Genomic DNA, 24,916 nt, shown 5'->3' with positions numbered 1-24,916 from the left:
GATGGCATCCCTTCGCTCCAGCGTGTCAGCTGCCCCACACAGCTTGGTGTTGTCGGCAAACTTGCTGAGGGTGCACTCTATGCCACTGTCCATGTTGCTGACGAAGATGTTAAACAAGACCAGTCCCAGTACTGATCCTTGAGGGACGCCACTCGTCACTGGCCTCCACGTGGACATGGACCCATTGACAGCCACTCTTTGGGTGCATCCGTCAGGCCAGTTCTTTATCCACTGAATTGTCAGTCCATCAAAGCCATATTTTATCAGCCTGGAGACCAGGATGTCATGCGGTACAGTGTCAAAGGCTTTGCTCAGGTCCAGGTAAATGATGTCAGTTGCTCTCCCCTTGTCTATTGATGTTGTGACCTTCTCATAGAAGGCCACCAGGTTTGTCAGGCACGATTTGCCCTTGGCGAAGCTGTGTTGATTGTACCCAATCACCTCTTCATTGTTCTTCTGCCTCAGCAGTGCCTCCAGGAGGAACTGCTCCATAATCTTACCAGGCACGGAGGTGAGACTGGCCTATAGTTCCCTGGTTCCTCCTTCTTTCCCTTTTTTGAAAACGAGGATTACGTTTCCCCTTTTCCAGTCAGTGGGGACTTCACCAGACTCCCATGACTTTTGGATTATAATAGAGAGCGGTTTAGTGAGTCCCTTCTGGGTATGAGCAGGTAACACAGAAGTGCAGGAACAGGAATGCTGTGCCCTAAGGGTCACTTTCCTTAACCGGGTAATTTCACTGAGGTAGTATTTAAAAATTTAAGGAGCTATCCTGGATTTGGTACACTGTTACAAGTTGCTTGTGGCAAAAGCTTCCTGTCATATGAAAGTTGTTTTGAATAGATTCTCTTAAACATGCAGTATAATATTTCTCTTAGCTTAATTTTGACAAAATCTCACAAGCTTTTCAAGCCTGTCTGACAGTACAATATCTGTGTTAATGTATTCTGTCTGTTGGAGCCCAGGAGCATATATATCTCTATGTCAAGGTTCAGTGATGCTCAGGATTCATGTATCTTTTCTTTGGTAACAAAATTTTTATTTATAATTGTTGATTATATGACATGTTTTGTTTTCTGACAAGGCTGCTGTGTTACTAAATTTGAGTGTTAGAAATGCACACTATAATAACAAAATTAGCTAGTGCAGAGACCAGTACTGCCATCAAACGTGCAGACTAAAAATAGGCAAATATGAAGAATTAAACTATTTATTTCATGGTTCACTGAAAAGCAATGCAGGATAAAGCTATAGGCAAAAGAAGCATCTGCAGTTTTATTGGCTAGTTACATTTTAAATAGAATAATGCATTTAAGTAGAAATCAAATATACATTAGAAAATCTAATGCTAACTGAAAGCAGCCCGACTTTAAAAAAAAAATATTTAAAATCCATTAAAATGTGTGGATCTCAGAGTTTTCTGATGCATCATTATTGGGAAAATGTTGAAATGCTGGTTCTGTCTCACTGCTCAGGTCTAAATGAGTGGTATAATTACTCAGCTGTTATAAGTGCGTTATCAGTAAATAGTTACTTGATCTGGCCAGCTGCCTTCCTATTTTGCTTTGGTATGATGTAATTTTGAAACATTCAGGACTTCATGGTTTTTTTATGCGTGCTTAAACTTAAAAAGAGGACTAATACAAGTAAAAACACTTGAAGCTGACAAGATGTTACTTGGGAATACATGTATTTGTTCTGTGAATAACATATGTGATTTGGTATTGTTAAGGCTAGGAACTTTTTTTTTGAATAATCAACTTAGGAGCAGCGGTAGCTGTTAGCAAGTCAACTTACTTTAAATATCCTCAGCATAATACTGTCCTCATAGAATTAATTTTCTGTCAAACCTCCTTATCAATTTTTATGCATAGGTAAGCTGTGAATGATGCAAAGTATAGCATAGAATCCAATAAAACAAACTTCACATAGTAGCAAAACAATTAGGGCATGTTTATAAACGCGGTGCATCTAAGGTACGGCAACATGAGCAATTTACTGTGCAATATGTTGTGCTGTTTGACTTCCTTTATCCCTGAAAGCTTGTACAACGTAATTGAGCACTTGCATCGCTTCTGTAATTAGCTATGGACAATTACTATAGGTCAGGTGGTGTGAGGTGATTTTTGCATGTTAAAACTCTCCTTCAGGTGGATGCTGACATGAAACTGTTCAGGAATATCATTCCACTTCAGACCTGCACCCGATTATCACTTTCAAGCATAGGCAAATCCTTTTGTATTTATCATAAAGGTTTTTTTGTATACAACAATCCTAGAACTGAAGGGTAGAGCATTCAAGGCAGTTTCTCATCTGAAGTCTTAGTCCTGAAGACTGTTGCTTATTAAATCTTTTGTTTGCTTTGGGCTCTCATTAAACTCTTTATGCTTCTTTAGTTTACTGTCTCCTGGAGCACTCTTAGAAGAGCACAGCTTACAATTATACAAACACCTTTCCCCAAGAATTTGAATTTGTGTGCTCAAGTAAATGACTTGAAGGCCTTTTTCAGACTTGTTGCAGTAAATATGAGTGGAGCAAATACGAGCCTTGTTGGAGACACAAGGCATATTCCAAGAGAATTAAATATAAAGCTATCGTGATTTTTTTTTAGGAGAACAAAGTATTTTAGAGAGACTCCTTATTACAGTAGAGAAGAGTTGCATAGTTCTAAATCCAGGTATACAAAAGGAACTCCCAAGCAGAGAAGCACCGTGCAGGCTAGGCAGCTGTCTGCCTTAACTGACTCCCTTTTTAGTAATTTTTTTCCCCCCTTGTCTTTTTTCCCCATTTAGGCTTTTCTCCTGTGTTCCTTTAGACAGACCTTAGCACAGTTGCAGTTACTCTTTCGTTTCTGTATATTTTTTTTTGCCATTATTTTTTTTTCTCTGGGTATATTGGTCATTTTCTGGGTAACTTGGTATTCTTTTAATTCCTCATACCACTTTTTACTACTTCCAAGAAAACCATATATGAAGGCGGTCATGCTGAGGCAGAAAAGAGAAACTTAGGTTGGTAAGACTTCTAACTGCAGCCTGTGGTTATTGCAGCCTATGCATTTATGTGAGAGAATTTTATTTTATTTTATTTTTTTTACTTAATTTCCTGTGGTGGTATTTTCTTGTAGGCTATGGCAGGTCTAGCTATTTTTTGGCTTTTGGGCACAGTTCTTTTCCCAGTTCTCATGAAATTTGTTACCTGTACTGGGGAAACAGTGTTTACAGTGGATTTTCTAATATCACCAGCAGATGTAAGAGATATTTAATGAATTGAAAATTGAATGTTTGCAGTTCATGAATAGAAATTCTGTTACAGGCTGAAAAAATGACATCATGGTGTATAACTTTTGATTCTTTTGAAACACTTGAATGAAACTAAAAATGGATGATACATAGCATGGTTTGAATACAGGGTGAGGAGTGTTCTCAGGAATCTATTCGGAATATCACAACAGATGCTCATAGGCAGACTGCTTTTTCTAGTGAAAAGAGAGCAGATTTCAAGTGTTAATTCACACTTGTTTTGACAAGTTCACTTTTTGGCCATGTTGCTTTCCCTTGATGATCTAACCAACCCTAAGACAAAAAGTAGTTGCATCCAGAACTGAAAATGGAAGGTTGCTGGAGAGATCACTTTCTAGTTTGGAAGAAGTTGCTCAGAGATTAGGCTTACCCGTATTAGTGACTGTAATAAAAAAAACCTGAAGAGTAAGACTGTATTGCTTTCCCTCCATACCTACATCTTATGAAATATATAGGCATCATCTGCTCAACTAATGTAAAGGCAGTTCCTAGTTTTATAGGAATATGAGTGTGTAACAACTTACTGGTCTGGTAGCTCTTCCCATTAGAATTAGTAATGAGTTTTAAAGAACAAAAATTCTGTTGCTTAAGAGAGAAAATCTGCATATTTCATCTTTCTTATCATTGTTAAAGAATTTAGCTGATGCCAACGCTGCTTCCATACATAATATTCCTTTCTCATTTCTGCCCATCCTTCAAAGGTTTATCGCCAGTACCTGGAATGAGTTCTGAGGGTAGTGGGTAGAATTTGCTTTTGTTGGAAGGAAGGCATTATGAAAGGTCAGAGCCCTTGGCTCGGTACAGGTCTCAACAGAGATGATAAAAATGCATTGACTGGATTTCTGTGCTTGTATGAGAGATGCCGCTTGATTTTTGGTTACGAATAGAATAATTCAACATTGTGACTATACCTGACAGGTTGGAGTGCGCAAAGGGTGACTTGGCTTATCTTTCAGCATCTTTGTTCACTCTGGAAATAAGACAGAAATATGACAGGGACTGGCGCTCTGCATCTCCAAATACTTTGGGATGTTTGTTTTTATGAAAGTAACTTCTGAACAGAGTATTCATCTTGACTGATGACCCCTGTATCGAGTCCCAGATACTTGTAATCAAAGCTGTGCAACTGGTAAGGTGGAGGGACGGCTGTTAATGAGGCTCATGATCTTATATGTAGTGGCCAAGAGAAGTAGCAAGTGTTGCTTGTTTCAGGTTTTTGGGAATTAGTAAGAATCTCCCAAAATTACTGATTAGAGGAAGTAAGCTTTGAAGTAGATGATCATACAGTTCACCAGAAAGCCAAGAGGAAATGTGTAATTTTTAGAACTGAGGTTCCAGAAAGAATAAAATCTTGCTAAAATACACTATTGAGTAACAGCTGCTGGTGTGATTCTTTGAGACACAGGACTGCACTAATGTAAAGGGGTTTATGGTACCCAATCCAAATAATTTAATTTGACTGTATCTACCTGCTGCTAAATTAAAAGTGTATTAAAGTTGCACAGAGGTTGAGGAAATCAATTTTGAAGCAATCATAATTTCCAAATTTTTCAAAAACCTACCATGTCCTCTTTGATATAAAATAAAAACTGTAAGAAGACAATCTGTCTTAAACTTTTGTTTATTTTTATATCTACTACAATGACTCTTACGCTATACAAGTAACGAGGGGAAGCAGTGAGGTCACTGTGTTGGATGTGGATAAAAATTAGCTATGTAGGTATTATCACAAACAATCTCTGCAGCTTTTAATAAAAATAAGTACATAGGAGAAGAAAGAGCACAACTTCTCAGAATGCATATGGCAATTGAATTATTCAGCGTGGATGGTGCATCAGCTTAAACGGATTCACGATACTTTCAGTCTCAAAAATTGTGAAGTGGCACAATCTATTCCACTACATGGAGTGTGAATATATTATCACATCCTGACAATGTTTAGAGAATAGTAAACAAAGTTTCTATATTTAAGAAAGGGTGTGAATTATGTATGGAGCAAAAGTTTCATATAACTCTTAAGTTCACTGAAGGAAAAGAATAATGGGCCTACATTTTCCATGGTTTCCTAAGACATTGTGTATAATTTAAGAAATACAAACTTAGGCAACTGGATAAAATGTGATGTGAATTTAGAGATTGTGATGGCACATTTTCCAGAAAGTTATCTTAAAGGAGATTAAATCCATAATACATTTACTGCACTAAAATGTGTCACATGGGCACCTTAAGATGGATAAATTGGGGTATGATAGGGTACATGAACACTAAGTTCATAGTGGCTAGCACTGAGAAGCATTCAGTCATTGGCTTGGAGAGAGGTTACCAGTTATCTCTCCCAATATTGCAAGAATTGTAGTGGGTTTCTTAATGGTCTGTGAATAATTTGTGAATCAAGTGATATGAAGTATTTTTGAAATATGCTAATGAAGATAGTCATCAATAGGAAGCACTGAAATACCGTACAAGAATTATGACTGGAGGGCAGGGATAGTGAAAGTGGGATAAATTACATTGCAAAATTATGCTGTTAGAATGGGTTGAATTATAGAATCCAGAATAGCTGGGGCTGGAAGGGACTCTTGGAGATCATCCAATTCCCCCTGCTCAAAGTGGGGTCATCTAGAACACGTTGCTTGGAGCTGTGTCCAGTTGGGTTTTGAATATCTCCAGGGCTGGAGACTCTACAACCTCTCTGAGTAACCTGTTCCAGTATTCATCCACCCCCACAGTAAAGACAGAAAAAAAAAAAAAGTTTATTTTTATGTTTCAATGGAATTTCCTGTGTTTCAATTTACATTCAATGCCTCTTGGCCCTGTTTCTGGATACCACAGGCAACAGTCTGCCTCAGTCTTTGCTCCCTGCCACCAGGTATTTATACATGTTAATAGACTTTTTCCTTCTTTTCCCGCCCATTAGCTTTCTCTTCTCCAGGCTAAACAATCTCAACTCATTAAGCCTCTCCTTATCTGAAAGGTGCTGTAATCCTTTAATCATCTTAGTGTTCCTTTACTGGACTTGCTCCCGTCTGCCCATGTCTCTCTTGTACTTGTGAGCCCAGAACTGGCTACGTTGCTAGCTCATGTCCAACTTGTCTGCTAGGACCTCCAGGTCCTCTTCTGCAAATCTGCTTTCCAGCCGGTTGAATGGGGTTATTCCTCCCCATGTGCAGGACTTGGTGCATCCCTTTGAACTTCATGTGGTTCATGTTGACCCATCCTGTCAACAGTGCTCAGAATGACAGCATACCTATCTAGTGTATCAACCACTCCTCCTCATTTTGTATCATCTGCAAACTTACTGATGATGTACGCTGTCACATTGTGTGGGGCATAAATGAAAAAGTTAAATAGCTGGCCCCAGCGTCAGCTCCTGAGAGTACCACTAGTGACTACTTTTGAGCTGGCCTTTTACCAGCAATGGTTAAATGAATGAGATAGAGAAGCCAGGGTCTGGATTTTCAGTATGCCGCCTGCATTTTTAGTAGCTCCCACATGCAGGGTCTTGTTTTCCCTGCTTCCGTAAGTACTTTCATTTGAGGAGTAGTTCACACAGGTGGACCACCCAGCCACAAGTTACTATGTCCACGTAAACGAAACTTCGGCCAAAGCTGAAATCTGCAGTGACTGTGTTGCCAGTTCAGTGTGGATCATGAAAATGTAAATGATCCTATACGCAGCAGGGCAAGCCACCTAGGAGAAAAAAAGGGTATTGTTCTGAAGTGTTGGGAAGCTGTCATTAAAGACAGTTTTCCCTGGAACAAATACAGAAAACATCTGTTAGGTTGGACAGGGGAAATGGAGAGCACTCCAGTAAGAGGTTAAAAGCATCTGTGTTGTTTATCCTGTGTCAGCCTTTAATTAAACCATGGTGACTCTCTGTAATATCTCAAGAGGTGGTTATCTAAAGGAGGAGCTAAATAATCTAAAAAAAAAAAATGTGGGCAACAGTACATATAGATAGATAGGTAGATAAATAATGTGGATGTTCTTGGTCAGAGTTGGAAAAAATATTTTGCACTCAGGCCTAATACTATTAAATATATCTGTATTTCCCAGAACATCGAGTAATTGCATCTCTGCTTGATGTAAATTTTATGAACGTCCATAGCTCTGAACGCGTCCAGAACTACAGCTAGCTTTTCCACAAGCTTCCCCATGTTCCAGTAAGGAGATATGGGCACTCTGAAAGGATGGAGGAGTGATGAGCATGTTCAGAATATTGACGGAAGAGCAGACCGGCTTCTTTGAAAAGTCAGCTATCGCTGCATTTTGTGAAATTTGAGACACAACTTTTTTATGTGGGGTCCAGGGCTTAGACCACTGAATGAGGGAGACATTTTAGTAACTTTAGAAAAAAGCCTTACCAGTTAGCCTGAAGAACTTCTGCAGAAATTCATAGATTAGTGTTATTAATAGTATTTTAGTATTCTTATACTCCTTTCAGTATCTTGGAGAATAGACCCCTTTAAAAAATGGTAAGCAACTGGTTGTGTGTTTGTATGCATCTCATAGCAGTCTGTAATTGCTACTGCTTTAAAATAAAATACTAATTTTAGTGTTGTCAACATTCAGTGCATATGTACAGTAATAAAGTCAGAAGTCTGCTGAAATGAGAAAAACATATGTAGTAGCTGAACTTAAAACCTGGAAAATGAGTGTAGAGTATCCTCTTTGTTTAGGTTACTTCCCTGTATGTTGCGTGCATGTAAAATGGCCACTCGAGGGCACCTTTGTATTTGGTTCAGCTGCCAATTTCCTGAATATACTGATGTGGTTTGATAACACGCTCATTTTTTAATCTCTTGAATCTTCTGAGTGATAGCACCCTACATTTCATATTTAAATGGAAGATTAATACAGGTTGCTAAAGCTTTATCTTGACCCCTTTTTAATAAAAGGCTAAATAACAACATGTGTTACATCAAGCAGGATTTTGGAAAAACTACAAATAAAAGTTGATGAAAGTTTTTAGTGCATTGACCTTAATGACCCTAAGTGTTTGTATGACTGTTACCTATCATCAGAAATAAGTTAGTACAAACTGAACTAAAGTAAAATCATTCGGAAGTTTTGTATGTTATGTTCTCTGATAGCTTCATTTAGTGCTTCTTTAATCTTAATTTTTTCACTTGAAATCGTAGTCTGGTGCATAGACTACATCAGAGCCACAGGGCCAAATACTGTTTCTATTCATGTTTTTATGTGAACTGTTAACATAGTGTATATTTGGGTAGTGCCACCACTAAGTAATAGTTTAATAGATACTACAGAAGTTTTTAATGGACAAAATGGACAACTAGCACACTGCCATGTAAGAGTGGTGGGGAACTGGAGTAGTATTGTAAACTTGCAGATCCATTCTTTTCCAATATTAATTTTTCTGTGAACCAAAGAGTCTGTCTCAGAGCGCAGGTGAAAATTAAATCTTAGAGTACTATTGCATTTGTATGTATTTTCTTGCTCAGCACTGAACGTACATGATGCTTTAAAACAGCATTGAGTTTCATTATACGAAACGGTTATTCTTAGTTTATCAGCTTTGTAAAAGGAAGTCCCAAAACACAAACAATGGAATGGGATTCAAGAATTGCTAAAAATAAAATTACTACAAGTCTTTTGGTCTGGAACGTGATTGAAATTTCGTGGATGCAAGAGTATAAATGTGGAAACTTAAGAAGCAGCTCCTTGCCTTCATTCCCTCTTTAAGGCAATTCTGGATTCGTTTCTTAATCAAAAGACCCAACTACTCTTAAGTTAAAAACTAAAATGAAATGTTCAGATGCTAGTTGTCAGTTTGCAGTTTTGTCTGGTACTTTAAAGTGCCAATAATCAAGGACATCTTTGCTGACAACTTTCCAGAGCGTAGTGCTAACATATGTCTGCTCTACAAACTTCATAAGTGGTGTCAGTATTGGCTGCTTTTTCTAGAAACTGATTCTTTAGCTTTTTTCCTCTTTGTTTCCACTGGAATATAGGAATTGGATTAAAACTGGAAAATTAGAAAAGTGATAACAGAAGACAATTATTGCTGTGGAATAGTGGGTTTTTTTGCAAACCAGATTCCACACACACCCCCCCCCCACCACTGAAGAGGGGACGTCTGCTTGTAAGCAACAGTATTTTCAGGTACTCAGACCCAAGCATGGAGTAGATCTTCCCTTACTGATGCTTCTGATCAAGCTTATAGAAACAAGTCATTATTAATAAAGGCTGATAAATACCAAATAGAAAACCCATATGTTACTTTGACGTGGGATTACATAGTGCTGCTTTTCAGTGATCTCAGTCTCCTAAAAAACAGTTTTAAAATTATTATTATTATAACCTTGGCTGGCAATCCTGAGTGATGATCAGGGTTCTGCTATAAATATTTAAAGTGCATTTGTGGCTTTCAACTAATTCAAGGCAGTTTCACCAGGACTGAGTGCAGCACTTGCTCCGGGAGAGTGGGATGCATTTACCTGTCATGGGTGAGTGGTTTGATCTGGGGGTTAGTCCAACCTCGGTGCTCCCACTGCTGCCCACGAATGTAGAAATAGGTCACTGAGCAGATGCTTTCTCATTTGCCATTTGTTGGCAAGCTAATGAATCTCTTTTGACTACAGACGGGAACAGCTCTATGAGCTGCTTTATCACTGCAGTAGTTTTAAAAACAAAGATTTACTGGAAATACAAGACAGCAGCAGACAACTTGCTGTCAACCACTCTTCCTTATCAGTGTTTCATCTGTTCAATAACTAATATCCCCCACAGCTAATGGCATGTCTGCACTGCAAACAGGATGTACAAGGTATCAATGCTAACTCTGAATAGTCTAACCCGGGTTTTGGCAATGAAGTTCATCAGAATAACGTCAAAGCTGTTTAGGGCTGACTTATGCCAATGATAAGTGTTATTTGTTGAGGTTTTTGCTCTACGTTACATCTGTAAAGTGTGCTGCAGTTTGAAAATATGAACATACCACAACCTTTCAAAACAGTACAAGGGGGAACAAAACCTGTGAGGCTTTATTGACAACTCAGAATATCTGACAACCTCACTGATTTGCTAAAATATGAGATTACTTTGGGTCAGAAATGAGCATTTTGAAATCCCCTGAAAAGGAAGCAGTTGATGACTAAGGTGTTAGGTTTCTCTTTGTGCTTTGACGGTACTAGCATCTGTAATAATGACCTGTGTGTTAGTGAAAATTCAGTTTTCTAACTGGAAAAATCCCAAGATAATAAAAGAATACCCGTATGTTGTATTGTTGTTGTAGTTTTTAGTTTTATTTGGTGTTAGTGTTGGTATATGGACATGACACAATAGGACACGTGAGCACAGGTGAGGAACGGAGCAGTTGTCACTGCAGGGACTCGGTTCTGGCTGGGAAGTGCTGCTTCTCGCTCAGGCTCCTCCGCAGCCAGCGTGGGCTGTGCTGGACCACTCCGAGGGCAGGAGGCAGCCGGGTCACTGCCTGCTGGGAACCCTAGCAGGGCTAACACCTCCGCTGTCCCTTAAGCATCAGTTTGCCCCAATGGCAAGTATTTTTCCAGGCTTCTCTGGTACCCTGATCAGCTCTCGGTACTCTGACTGCTTAGCCACTCGCCACAATGGACTGCACCAGCCTCTCTTTTAAGCCTGTTTTATGTTCGGGTTTATCCAGCAGCTCAGTTTGACCTGATTGGATTTTTACATTCAGATTTCCTTATCTGGCACAGCATGGTAGATAACAAGTTTAACACGATGCAGTAATGATAAAGCTGTTCAGCAGCCCAAACGCATCCTATTGGTTTCATTATATAAACTTAATCAGTTCTTTATACATTGTAATGCGTCTTCGCTTAAAGACTAGCTTCAGTCCTATGCCTTTTGTACTCTTGCTTAGTTGAATATTTGCATATATGAAGTGTGTTTTCAAGTGCTGTTTTTTAGCCTGAAGTGAATGTTGTGCTGCTGTTTGTCTTTAAATGTTACGCTTGGGCATTTCTCAGCTTGTATATCCTGTGGCATATCCCAGGCTAGATGGCAAATGCTTTTCACTCTGTCTCCTCCTTACAGTTTGCATGACACCTCTCCAAAACTGTAATACTTTCAGGCCTTCACAGGATTGCCTTATCCTAGGTTAGATAATCCCTTAATTTATAAAGATGGTATGCAGTTGAGAAGAACCATTATGGGAGGATGGAAATGTGACACAAACATCTATAGTGCTGTTTTCCTCCCAATGTCCAAATAAAATTCTACTTACCTGTGTTCTGTGTGGTGAGTAGCTGTTACCTGCTGTTCACCTGTGAGAGCTATTAAGTTTAAATTCTCTTAAAATCTGAAGCGTACAAAAGAATGAAAAAAAACCCCACAAAACCTAAACAACCAAAATCCCACTTTATCTTTAGAAACTTGAAAGTATGTCTAAGTTGCTCCATTATCAGAATTTCACACATTTACATTTAATTGAAATCTTAGTAAGGAACATGGTGTTAGAGCTCATAGTTCAATATACGTAGTTACCTAATCATTTTTCTGACATCTTTATTTTGTTACAATGTAGTGTAATCGGAATAAACAGGAACCCGATGTTCCTATAGCAACAGAATGCTACAGTTTGAGAAACTGCTTCATTGCAGCAGATGTATCCATAACTCTTCTAATAACCTGAGGATTTTAAAACAGTAAATTTAAAAATGAGGATTCCATTCCATATTTCTGCAGGTAAAATCTGGTTTAAAAATTAAACCTTATAAATATCTTTCCTGAAGGTCTACACAAATTTCCAGGATAGGCATAGTGCAAGCCGTTTTTTTTAAACTAAATAAAAACATGTCATCTAAATTGGTTATTTTGATTCAACTTAATGACCTGCTCTGCAATAGCTTCATTTATTTTTAAATTTTCCTTATAGATAGAGGTGATACAAGACAGTGTAGAAGTATCAGCTTTATAGCTCTGAAGATCTTCTACATATTTCGTAAATGTAATTCAGTTGCATTTTTGTAGTAAGAGGAATAGAAAGATAATGTTTCCATTAAAGTGATCCACTATGCATAAAGAAATAGGATAGAAAGATGTATGACAATGTATTTTGAGAAATCCTGTTTTCTTGAGCAAACTGCATTTGTTGCATGTATAACTTATACCTTTTGGATAATTCTGGAGGTCTAGTGGTGCTAATAACAATTTTACATGCTGATTCCTAGAAAAAGAAGTATCACCTGTCTGGAAGGTCTGGCATCCTGCTGCTAGGCTGCAGCTTTATATTAACCCTAAGTTCTTTACTCATCTGGAATGTTCTTAGAGAAGAGTTAATCAGAACTTTAATTAACGTATAACTTCCAGAGTTATTTTGCATTCCTCTTAATAAAAATATTCTGTTACAGTGAACAAGAACAAAGGCAGTCTCTTCTCTCCCCCTCCTCTGGGACAGTGTGCCTTCATGCTTCAGGACATTAATATTTCAATAGTCACACTGGATAAAATTGAACAATGGATGAAACCTAATTATTTTTCTTAGGCCTGTGATATGATCTTATCCAGGTTCATTTTCTTATTTTCTGTTCTAGTGAATTTCATTATAAGTCACTCATTCCTACCTGACAGGTTTCCTTTAAAAATCGCACTGATAAAAATAAGGAAATACTGACTTCTCTTTTTTTTTCTTCTATGTTGTATTTTTTTCCCCTACCCCCAAAATTATTGAAAGAAAGAGTGAAAATCATGTCTCTTACTGCCTCTACTCCCTCCTTCCCAGCTGTTCTTGCTTATTTTCTTTCTCATTTCTTTCCTCTGTTTTGTGCAGATCTCCTCTTCTGATGCTGCTCAGCCTTTGGCATCCTCTCCTTCTCTGCAAGCTGCTGCTGAGAAGAGCAAAGCAGAGGTATATTGTTTTTGGGTGTAGCTCTGGTCACGTTACTGCTTTGCATGAATGTTTATGTTTCTATAGAGTAATTTCACTGAGCTAACTAGAGAATTTGAATTGCTTGGTAATATATCAGGCAATTAAAATACTTTTTTCCTTGCTTCCTGTACTAAATAAATGAAAAGAACCGATACAACAAGACAAAGTACATGTCTAATTGTTACCTCTTGTTTTTCCTATGTCAAAATTCTGTTTCTACTCTGGTGTACTGTCACAAACACCATTTCATTCCCAGCTAATGGGCATGAGTGACGTTGTCCTGTCTCCTCAGGAGTAGTTTTTGGTATCCTTTTTTATATGACTTGCTTGTTTCAGAGTCTAAATTAAGAGTACTGTTCCAGCCATCCAGTTCAGTCTCCTTGGAAATAAATATAGAATTAATTCAGTGACACTTCTGTTAACTCATACTGGTTTTAATATCCCTTCTAGCTGGGATATGTGTGTGTGTGCTGACATTACATTTACTTTTTAGAAGGGCCTTTGAAAAACTTAACATACAAACAAGTAGTAGATGGGGCATTGTTTGTATGAACTTTCAGTAAATGTCACAATTTGGAACAATAATGAAATAGATTTTTTCAGAATATGAATGCTCAATGTTAGGCTCTTTTGGATACTTCACTCCAAATTGAGACTGTACACAGTATATGAAATAACATGATCTAAATATAAGTCATATTTTTTTTCTTCTAAATACCAACAATGTAGACAAATGTTATAAATTATTTTAGTTCAGCTATATTTAAACATTAGTTAAAATTTAAATGACAGTGTCATGTAGTAGACCACAAGTCTTGCTGAATTTGACGTATTTTTTAAGTCGTACCAGGAATAGCAGCAGCCACTTAGAATGAAACTCGCCTTTCCTTTCTTACCTGCCTCTCTTGGTGCATTCTTGATGTGAACCTCATGAAATTCAACAAGGCCAAGTGCGAGGTCCTGCACCGGGGTCAGGGCAATCCCAAGCACAACTACAGGCTGGGCAGAGAATGGATTGAGAGCATCCCTGAGGAGAAGGACTTGGGGGTGCTGGTTGATGAGAGGCTCAAGATGAGGCAGCAATGTGTGCTGGCAGCCCAGAAAGCCAACCGCATCCTGGGCTGCATCAAAAGAAGCGTGGCCAGCAGGTCAAGGGAGGTGATTCTGCCCCTCTACTCTGCTCTGGTGAGATCCCACCTGGAGCACTGTGTCCAGTCTGGAGATCCCAACATAAGGAGGACACAGACCTGTTGGAACGGGTCCAGAGGAGGGCCATGAAGATGATCAGAGGGCTGGAGCACCTCTGCTATGAGGACAGACAGAGAGTTGGGGTTGTTCAGCCTGAAGAAGAGAAGGCTCCAAAGAGACCTTACAGCAGCCTTCTAGTACCTAAAGGGGGCCTACAGAAGGGATGGAGAGGTGCCCTTTTACCAGTGAGTGTAGTGATAGGACAAGGTGTAAAGGCTTTAAACTGAAAGAGGCTAGTTTTAGATTAGTTATTTGGAAGGAATTCTTTACTGTGAGGGTGGTGAGACACTGGAACAGGTTGCCCAGGGAGGTTGTGGCTGCCCCATCCCTGGAAGTGTTCAAGGCCAGGCTGGATGGGGCTTTGAGCAGCCTGGTCTAGTGGGAGGTGTCCCTGCCCGTGGGAGGGGGGTTGGAACTAGATGATCTTTAAGGTCCCTTCCAACTCTAACCGTTCAATGATTCTGTGATACAAATTTGAAAGTTTCTCTGTGTAACTAATATGCCATGTTGTTAGAAATGAAAACTGGGGGGAAAAACCCAATAGTTTTAGCTTAGAATTTAAGACCAGTATCAAGCCAATTTGATTTTATTATCTTCATAGTGCTTTTTGACTGCTTTTATAAGTAATGAAACACTTGTGTTGAAGTTGTGGCATGAATACAGCATCTGAGAAATGTTTTTATTTAGTCTGAATTCATTTTTATCTAATGGAGCTGAAGCAGAAAGCTTGCATATTGAAATTGTGAAGTGTGAAGATGAAGGACTTAACGGGTTTTCAAGTACACAGTGAAAATGAAGTGAACGAAAATAAATTTGCTGGTAATCGAGAGAGTTTCTGTAGGCTTTGTGAGGTGTGGAGGCAGAAGGACTGGTGAACTTTTTATTTTAAGTTTTCATATATTCACTATGAAACTGTCAGGGATTTGTTAAGGGCAATGAGAGGCATTTATTGATATTTGGTCACCTTTATGGAGTGTTTGCGAAACTTGCTGCAAGCCCTCCTTGTTCTCAAAGTCATGAAGAATAAAAGTTTCCATATACGTTTTCCTCTAGAAGTGTGAAGTTTCTCTAACAAAACATACTTTAAAAAATGGTTGAAGTCAAACTTGGAATCAGGACATCCTGAAGATGATCATATGCAAAAAATTTAACTCTGCTTTCACTTAAACACCTTCAAGTAAACTTAAGGTACTGTATTTGAAAAGTAAGTGTATTGTTATGACACTTACAACCTTTCCCAGGACGAGAGGAAACAAATTGCAGTTGTCTAAGATGTAGAAGAGCTTCCATAGGAGAAGCGATTAGGTTCATTTAAACTACTTTACTTGGGAAGGTGGGAAGTGGGGAGGGAATGAAAGACTTTTGGTAAAGTTACTGCTCTGGCAGTACATTTGTGTGCAGTACACGATTACGGTCACAGGATTTGGGGAGTCTTTAGAATGCAGGTTGGTGCTAGGATCGGTGACACAGTAATGGAAGAAAGGCTAAGCTTCATTTGAAAGTCACGGCTATGCATTTGTAATCTTAGTTCAGTAACTCTGCAAGTCTCAGGTTATTATGATGGCCTCAGAATAAAACACTGTCTGTACTTGTCACAGTCATACAGACTTTTTCTTGAACACCTGGCAGTGCCACAGGTGAGGTATGGTGTTGGCTGGACCTCTGGTTTGCACTGCTGTGCTCATTTTTGTGTTCCTGTTGTTCACTAAAATCTAAGTTGGTCTCTGTTTCTTTTCTTCAAAGCAGACATTCCAAATCCCCCTTTTTTTTTGCCATTTCATGACTGTGGTCATTGCTTCCTGTTGGTTGAGTGACACCCACATTTGAGCAGGTGCTTGGTGTGATAGTCTCACATTCCAGGACCTGAGTGTTCTGGCTAATACCTGATGAAATAATTCACAGGAGTTAGTTGGGACTTGAGTTACCTCAACCGAGTAACCCAAATCCATCTGGTAAATATCGTGAAAGTTTTGGAAATTGATTATTTGAAGTTGTGAAGAATACGTTACTTGCATCCCACCATACCTGGTCCCCCCTCAGAAAAGTGGAAAAAACCAGACTTCTGCATCTTAGTGTTAGGACTATTGTAACCAAATGTCATGTTACACAGTTTTAAAGTTGGATGTTAAAAAGAAAAAAAATAAAAATCCCTTTTGACAGAATTGTGTAGCCTAGTAAGCTGTTTTATTTTTAATACTGGAGCTGCATGGTCAGTTATCTAACCTCAGTCTAACCCGTCAACCTTCCTCCTAATTTTGGGAAACTTGCTAAAAAGTAATGTTTTGTTGGAACAAAGCTGTTTTGAAGCTTTGAACAGAAGGATCCAAGTCTAATGACTGAAAGAACATTTAGGAGCTACTGTCTCATCTCCTTTATTACAGAAGCTAAACTCTTGTTCCGTCCATTTTAATGTTCAAGTATACTCACTGGTGCTATACTGTAGTCATACAAGGTAAATGCAGAGAGATTACTGGGTCTAAAAATCACTAGTAACACTGCGTCAGAGCAATTGCTGGCCTAAAAAGTCCATATCTTCTGTATGTTATGGTGCCTTAAGGACTATTTTATGCTTTGCTTCAGTCAGACTGCAAGATTGCCCCATTTATTCATTCAAAACTAAAATGAAAAAACTTCTGTAACGTCATTATGATGCATTCAAAGTAAAGAGATCGGTTATGTTTTCTCTTTCCAGAACAACTTAAAGTCTTATGACTCACTGGATCTGTCATATGGCCCAAGTCAACCTCTTACATTCAGGAGTAGTTTTTTAAGACTACTAAATTAGCTTTTAGAATTAGTAACTCTCTGCAGAAAGCGGCATGCAAATTACTTTACTGTACTTTTTTTGGTCAAAGAGACTGGCATCTGTCCTAACGACAGTTGTTATCAGAGTTAATGGAGTACTTGTAGATGTTTTTTTCTTTTCAGATCCACTTAGCTTATGAGAAGCAACACTGGTTCTTTTTTCCTTCTGTTTATAAGAAGAAATGCAGATGAGCAGGCGAAATAGTGTATTTCTTGAATTCTCAAAGTTACAATATTTCTAGTAGTGCTGTATTTGAGAATGTATTGAATTCTGAGTTACAATACTTTTAGTAATACTATTTGAGCAAAATGAGTCACTGCTGGAAGCAGCACAGTAGAAGCATAAACTCTGAATTGAAAGGGAGTAACTTGGGATCTCTGTATTCTATATGACTGTAGACATTCAGTACGTTTGCAAATGCATTTTAACGAGTACTAGCAAAATACCTTTTTTTTTTTTTCAGAAGGAAAAAGAAAAAAAGAAAGAAGAGAAAAAGAGAGAGAGAGAATCAGAAAAACCATCAAAACAATTAGCAGTTGAAAAGGTAAAAGTAGTTTATTTTTTCCAGCCATTGAAAAATTACTCATAATATTAGACATGTACAAAGATTTGGGAAAAAAAAAAAAAAGACATTTTTAATGTGTGTGTATGAATGGTAATCTGGATAATCCACATGACTGGTTTACTTGGGCTGTTGTTTGCGTACACAGGTTGGTTGACCATATGATGGGGAATGTGTTTGGGGGAAGAGGGAAGTGAGTTAAGATTTGTTAAGATTTAAGCTCAGATAATTAAGGTTTTTGAGATGTACCATTGCTATTTTTGGCACAGAAAATTTTCAATTTTATTGAGTGTTGTATGATCACCTAATACTGTCTTTCATAAATTAATCCATTTTAAAAATGAGCGTATAATTTTTAGAATTGAATTAATAACTCTAGTCTAGGTTAACTTCAAAATATTCAACTAGATTATGTCACGAAATACGACAGACAAACCAGTTAAGGTGCTTCTTTATGCAGTTATATTAAAGCGTAATGAGTAGCCTTAGCAACGTAGGTACAATTAAAATTTCATGTTCACTTCTGTATAGAGTTAATATTAAACAAAAATTGAATTAGTAATTTAAGTATTAAATACAGCTATTTCTTCTAAGACAGATGTCCTGTCTTAGATGATGTGAATCTATTAGTATGTTCTGATCTGCAGTGTAGTGCGCAGAACGCATCGTAGTCTCCATCTGTCAGTTTATTCCCCAACTGTGCTGTGTTACAATTATGAAAAATGTTGTGTATTCATACATTATGATTGCAGATGTATTTCTAGTTCAGTTTTCAAGTAGAAGTTTTTTATTTTGCATAATAAAGCAAGATACAAAAATATGTGCATACTTGGAGGGGAAAAAAGCCCCTCCCCAATACAGATATCTTTTTTTCTGAAATTAGAAAGCAGTTGTGGAATAAATTAGCGCAGAAGCAAACTTTGTTATGACAATTTGTGTAGCTTCACTGAGCTAGGGGAAAAGGATATCCATATTCATATGGTAGGAAGTTAAAGCATATTTATAGATGACAATAAAAATATCAAAATTGTTGATTGTTGAAGTTTTACAAGGGCATCCAACCAAATTAAAGGTTTTATTCTGGTCCTTAGAACAATATACTTTAGTTGTAAAGCCTAAAAACATGGCTGCGGCTTGGAAATTTTAACTTTCTAAAGCCCAAAGGTCTAGTTTTGGTCTGGGGGAGAGAGGGTTTCCCTTTGCAAAGGTGCCTGAACCTTGTCAGATGGCTGGGAGTACTGGCTTAGGCGAATACTGAAAAGACGACAGCACGTAGTTGCAGCTGAGGGACTACCCTAATACCTGAAATAAAAACCAATTCAAATGCCACTGATTAGATTTACGTTTGAAATGTCATTAGATTACCAGTTAATGATTAGGCAAGTAAAAAAGAAATATTTTGATTTGTAAATGCTTGTGCTACAAATTGTGGAATTTGGTAAATATATCTGCATTAGATAATAGTACTGTTGTAACAGCTGCAAAATGTTTGAAATACTGCAGTGTATTTTATTTCATTATTAATGTGTCAGCACTGATTGTTCAAATGGAACTCATCTGTGTGTCATCTTTTTAATTTAAGAGATTCTTTAAGCTTGGGCTTTTCAAGGCTTTTAAAGATCATTCAAAATAAAATATTTTTAGATGCAGCCTGTAAACGTCACATATTTTAAAATCACAGTTGCTGTCTAGAATCCAAAGGAAAGAGACCTATATCAAATGCTTGCATTTCCATGGGAAAGTACTAGTGAGACAGAGGACCAAAAGGTTTTATTTTTATATATGTAATAATACGTTGCTGCTTTTGTGCTGTGATTCTGTTTCAGGGAGCTGATAAACATTAATATTCTTCTTAGCTTGACTAGTAATGATGCAGTTCACATCTGGTTAGAGATGTCTATAGGATATTTTAAATATTGCATGTTGAATCAGTAGGGGAATGCTGGCATCTTGACTGTGGTATCATGTTTTCAGCAACCACGTCAAGCAGTAGATGGCTCTTTATTGCAGTTCTCAGCTTTCTGGAGAAGGAAGCAGAATATGAGAATTCTTAGGACGCTTCATATGTGAAGTCAGTGGTCGCCTTTATTGCAGCCATGGTGTATCTCCAGTCAAGATATTCCAGGCTTGGGAAGTTAATGAATTAAAAATAGGTGACCAAGCTGTTGGCAGTTCTACCAGAATTTTGAGACTTCTCTTGATTAAAGTAATTCATGCAGTGTTTTAGCCGTCCTGTAGAAGAATCAATAAAGATTGAAAAAATGGCAGGCCTTAAGCTGGTAAAAAGTCAAAGCTGTAGAAAACTTCAGATCTCTTTACTTTTATGTACTCCTATGAGTCTAAAGTTCCTGGTGTCTTCTTTTTCACGTCTTCTGTTGAATTTAAGTTTCTTAGCTCTTAAAACAAGAATATGCATCCTAAAAAATTAAAATGTTCACACTTAATTCTCATGTTCTGATCTCTGCTCCGTGGAACTGACTGATCTGCTCCTACATCCGTGTAAAGCCTCTCTCCGGTGACTGTAGCTGATCTTTAGCCTTTGACAGGCTGAATGGCTACCATGATTTCTGTTGCATTTTCAAATATTGCTGAAAGCTTGTAGCATTGGTTTAGTAAACTGCATTATTCCAATATTGCGTTAATGTGTCAGGTGATATCGACATAAAAGATACTTTGTCGATTAGCAGGCTTTGATCCGTAAAAAGAACAGAAAATCATGTATTTACTGATTAACAATAGTGGGCTTTTTTACTGAAATTGCCTTTCAGTAAGAATCATCATGTCCTTAAAGTGGGTTTTATGGGAAACAGTTTTTGTGAACACTCAAGTTTGAAACAGTGGTTTCAGATGTAGAGTAGAAATTCCTCAAGATTAGAGAGATCTACGTCAGAACAGCGAGTAGCGAGGATACTTGTTTGACTCTATTTTTCTGGGCTGTTCCACTTTCTGTGACAAAATTACTGGGTAATTTGTAATATAACAAGATCTTACTACGTCAGCTACAGATTCAGTCTAGTGCAGTGATTAGTGTTTTATTGAAAGTGGCCAACAACTTGATGTTCTACATCAGACCTGCAGAATTCTTAATAAAATAAAATAAGTGACATTGCCAAGCTACTGGCAGTTGTAATGATTATTTTCAGACTAATTGACGAAAGTTGAGAAACCTGCATAACTTACCCAGGTTCCTTCGTCCCCGTCTCCCCGTGCCATTTCTGCAATTACAGACCTCAAGTTTCCTCAGTCCTTATGCTTAAAAGAACCTTAACCTTACGCTTACTTTGGAGAAAAAGAAAAAGAAAATTGCAAGAAAACTGCTGAAAAAATTATTATACAGTTCTTCATGACATGAAACCTGGGGCCAGGTTACGTGGAGCTGAAACGTCCAGTGAAAGCCCAGCTTGTTTGCAAGTGACAGAAATGCCAATTTTGGCAATATAAAAATGTGTTGCACTGCAAGAATAAATAATCAATTTGAGCTAATCTCAAGCTTCTTACGGGCCAGTAGCAAGAATAATAGTGCAAGGCAGACTGTCACGCAATGAAAGCAATTTTTAGGTGTTGTGTACACACAATTAAGATTAAGAGATTTCAAATTGTCTAAAAAAGTGAATACGATCCTTCAAGAGACCATTTCAGTAGTGGGGAGAGAAGAAAATCAGTAGTTTGAGCACCAATCTTAGATGTTTCGTTGATGATAACAGATGAAAATTTTTAATTTATAGGTGGGAAAAACCAGGTAGGCTTTTAATAGCCATTTTCTAAACTTCATCATCCTGCCCACCCTTTCATCAGCTGCTGAGGAGTTTTCCCATCTTATTTATTACTCTTTTGCACAGCTGAAGTTGGTGAAATTTCCCAAATCAGCCTTTTTTTTTTTTTTCTTTTTTTTTTTTCTCCTGCCTAAACTGACTGAACGAGTTCTCCATTCAGGAACAGAGTAAATCTCTGAGCTCCTGTTTTATTTCTAGTGTGTCTACTGAGTAGGATTTTTATTCATCCTTGGGTAACTGAATGTGCTCAATTTACATTTATGTGGTGACTTTAAAAAGCATATGTAGCCCACGTATTCTACTGATGCGTAAGGGAGCTACCAAAGACTCATAGTAGTTTTTTCAACTAGAATTTAATCTGTGCTGTGGTTTTAGGTAGTTTCTGCTTATAGCACAGAGGAGCACTTCAGGTAAGCTCCACGCTGCTTCTTCGTCCTCTGTCTGTGTGTATCCCATCCACCGCATACTTGTTCTCCCCTGAAAGGAAGGGCAGAAGGGAAGGAGATGGCGTGCAGTCTCGTCATCTGGGCTGAGGGATCAGAACTATGAGGGACACGGTTGGGATGTGGCCAGCGTGTGACCTGGGGAGATTGTGTGTCCCAAGGATAAACAAGAGCCTGCAAAGAATGGGCTGAGGAAGAATGTCCTTGCAAATAATCAAATGATATAAGGAATAATACTTTGTTTAGTGAAGGCACTGGCATTGCACTATTTAGAACAGAGAACTTGGATTGAGCTGGGTGAATGACTTCTCGAATTTCAGAGCAAGTAGGAAAATTCTAGTTTTTTTCAAGACGTACCTTTTTATGTCCAGCTGCAGTACAAATTCAGACAAAAAAGGCATCACTAGGGATTGACGTCTTGAGGCTTTGGAGTGCTCCCAAAATAAAGGGAGAAAATTCATATGCCTAAATGTTCAGATTTTTATAGGGTTCAATTTTTTATATAGCTTAATTTTTAAATGAAGAAAACCTGATGTTCATCAGTGCTAGCAATCCAGAATTAAGCCAGAAGTGATTTGGAAAACTGTCCGTGGAAAACTTGGCAAGTATTTCTGATGCCCAAAATTAGAAAGTTCGGCGAAGTCCATGGCACTGAATGCTTTGGAAGTGTTTGTGTTCAGCACTGTGTAGCTTTCTGCGGTGTTTATTTTAGAGGTTTCACATCAGTTGAAGACTTTCATGAAAATATTGTGATGGTTTCATTGTAAAATACTGCATATTGAGGGCTAGAGTTACTGTGAAACCACATCTAATTTATTGAAAGTAAGACAAGATTGTGTCGTATTGGGACAGTAAAGTTAAATGGTTAGGTTGTAAAGAACAAACTATTTTTTTTCCCACAAACTCTTTGTGCTTTTGCAAACTAATATTGACATTCAAAGTTAAGACTTTTTTCATTCTGCTGAACACATCAGGATGATGAATGTTTCTGAAGGATTGCAGCAGTTAAACTTGATTAACTGAAGTACTATTTGACACTGGGTTTACTTTGTTTTATTATATTGCATTTTGAGTTTGAAATTGCCTCTTGTTTGTATATAGAGTTGATTTAAGCGACGGGAATGGGTCAGTTAGAGGTTATCTTTCAATGGTAGTATATCAAATGCTGTTTTTCTTCCCCAAACTGGAGACTAAATTGCCAGTTTAAACACAGCAATAACAGTGAGCTGTTGCCTCTCAGTCAGCTGGTACCAGCGAGCACCAGATGCCCAGCATTGCGGAGGTACTGACATAAGTTTATTTGCATTTTAAAAGTGCTAGAGAGCCCCTCAAATGAAAATAAGATCAAATCATTTTCCCCTTCCTATAGGAAAAACAATATGTCAAATATTCATTTAACCAAATGGGAAGAATTTAATGTAGAATTTAGTGGGTTTGTTTAATTTTTTTTGTTTTCCCCCGGAGACAGCTAAAACTCCCACAGAAATCAACCTGTCTGGGCAAGTGAGACAAGAGGAACTATTAGTCCCTATTTGTTCTCTGGGGATAATTTTTTACTTGCCCAAAATTTTCCAAATTACCATCCTAATCGTTTTGTACAAGGAGAAATGAGCTGGAGCAAATAGTGCTCTCGTGTCCTTCACTTCATTGTGAGAATGAGTGGAAGAATGAAAACCTGCAAAATTTTTGGTGTCCACTTAAACACCAGTTTGGTGGAAGTGATATATATATAGGTGTTTACTTTTAAGCTGTAGGAATAAGTTGACTGTACAAATATTGACCTGAATGGTAATTACATTCTACATATTCTAAAGGCTTTCTTTATTTTGATACCATATTAATGATATATTTGCTAAATCACTTGGAAGGTTGTTAACAATATGTTTCACTAGACTTCTAAACATTGTTTGCCTGATTGATTTAATTTTTTAATGTTTTGGTTTTTTCTTTATATAAACTTACTTTTATATAAATTTAAATGCTAGTATATAAGTAATCAAGTGTATATCAGAGAAACAGAAAAATAGAAACATGTTTTGCTCTTTGGTTGAATGCATAGTCTTATTTATACTCTTAATCTCTGTTTTCACAAATTCAGACTGAGTAGGTACGCATTAAAGCTCAGGATTTAGGAGTATGTGATAAGACTTAGGACAGCCTGTTTCCCTGCCTCCTACCCCCACAGAGAGTGAAAGGTTTCAAGGCTTCTTGCTCTCTCAGTCTGCATTTTATGGACCTGTCCCAGCCTGGTTTTACATTTCTAATCATACCTTTTCAGTCATATGGAAGAGATCAGGTTCTTTGGTTGCTTCTAATGCTAATCTGGAGAAAGGCAAATCAAATTAGATTCTTCCTGAAACTCTGCGATTCATTCCCTTTGCAGGTAACAAAGGACTCCTTGTGTTTGAGGATTGCCTTGAAAAATAGTCTTACTTAATGAAATTAATCTGTCGTGGCTCTTATTACGTATTGGGAGTTGTAGACAAAGAAATTAAGAAATAGATATTGCAGGGAGAAGCAATTGAAAGAAAACCCTTTTTTGTCAGATGGGAAGAAGGGTATTTGTCTTTTTAGAGTTGGAAAAGCAGACAACCTGCAGGAAGCGTATCACATTTTTTTTCCTCGGCCCAGTGCGTGTTCTCTGTATTTGGTTGATCCTCTCAACTCTGGTCTGCAGCAGAACAGTATTTTAATGTGGGGTTTTTTTTGTTGTTTTTCTTTGGTTGTTTGTTTTTTTTAATTCTACAGAAATGTAATCTTAAAACTATGAGAACAGGCTTGGTTTTGGGCTGCTTTGGTTAAATTGGCCCTTGTTTAACTTGCCAAACTATTTTTAACAAGAAGGTATTGTTAAGTGTGCTTGGTTTTAATTGATCCTCAGTTATATTTTTTCTCCATGCAGGGTCAAAAC

At 37.8% G+C, this 24,916-nt stretch overlaps 1 protein-coding gene across 2 annotated transcripts in view; it reads left to right on the top strand.

Annotated features, from left to right (window-relative positions):
- SMAP1 (small ArfGAP 1) overlaps positions 1–24,916 on the top strand; it is a 100,563-nt gene that overhangs the window by 35,396 nt on the left and 40,251 nt on the right. The window contains exons 5-6 of one of the 2 annotated variants that reach the window (XM_074581435.1): positions 13,075–13,152; positions 17,691–17,771. In XM_074581435.1, coding sequence (XP_074437536.1) covers positions 13,075–13,152; positions 17,691–17,771 — 159 coding nt within the window. The remainder of the gene's footprint in view (positions 1–13,074; positions 13,153–17,690; positions 17,772–24,916) is intronic. The other variant, XM_074581436.1, reaches the window with a different exon arrangement.

The sequence above is a fragment of the Larus michahellis genome, chromosome 3 (assembly GCF_964199755.1).
Source record: "Larus michahellis chromosome 3, bLarMic1.1, whole genome shotgun sequence".
Classification (NCBI taxonomy): Eukaryota; Metazoa; Chordata; class Aves; order Charadriiformes; family Laridae; genus Larus; species Larus michahellis.
This window is presented reverse-complemented; position numbering and strand designations above follow the sequence as displayed.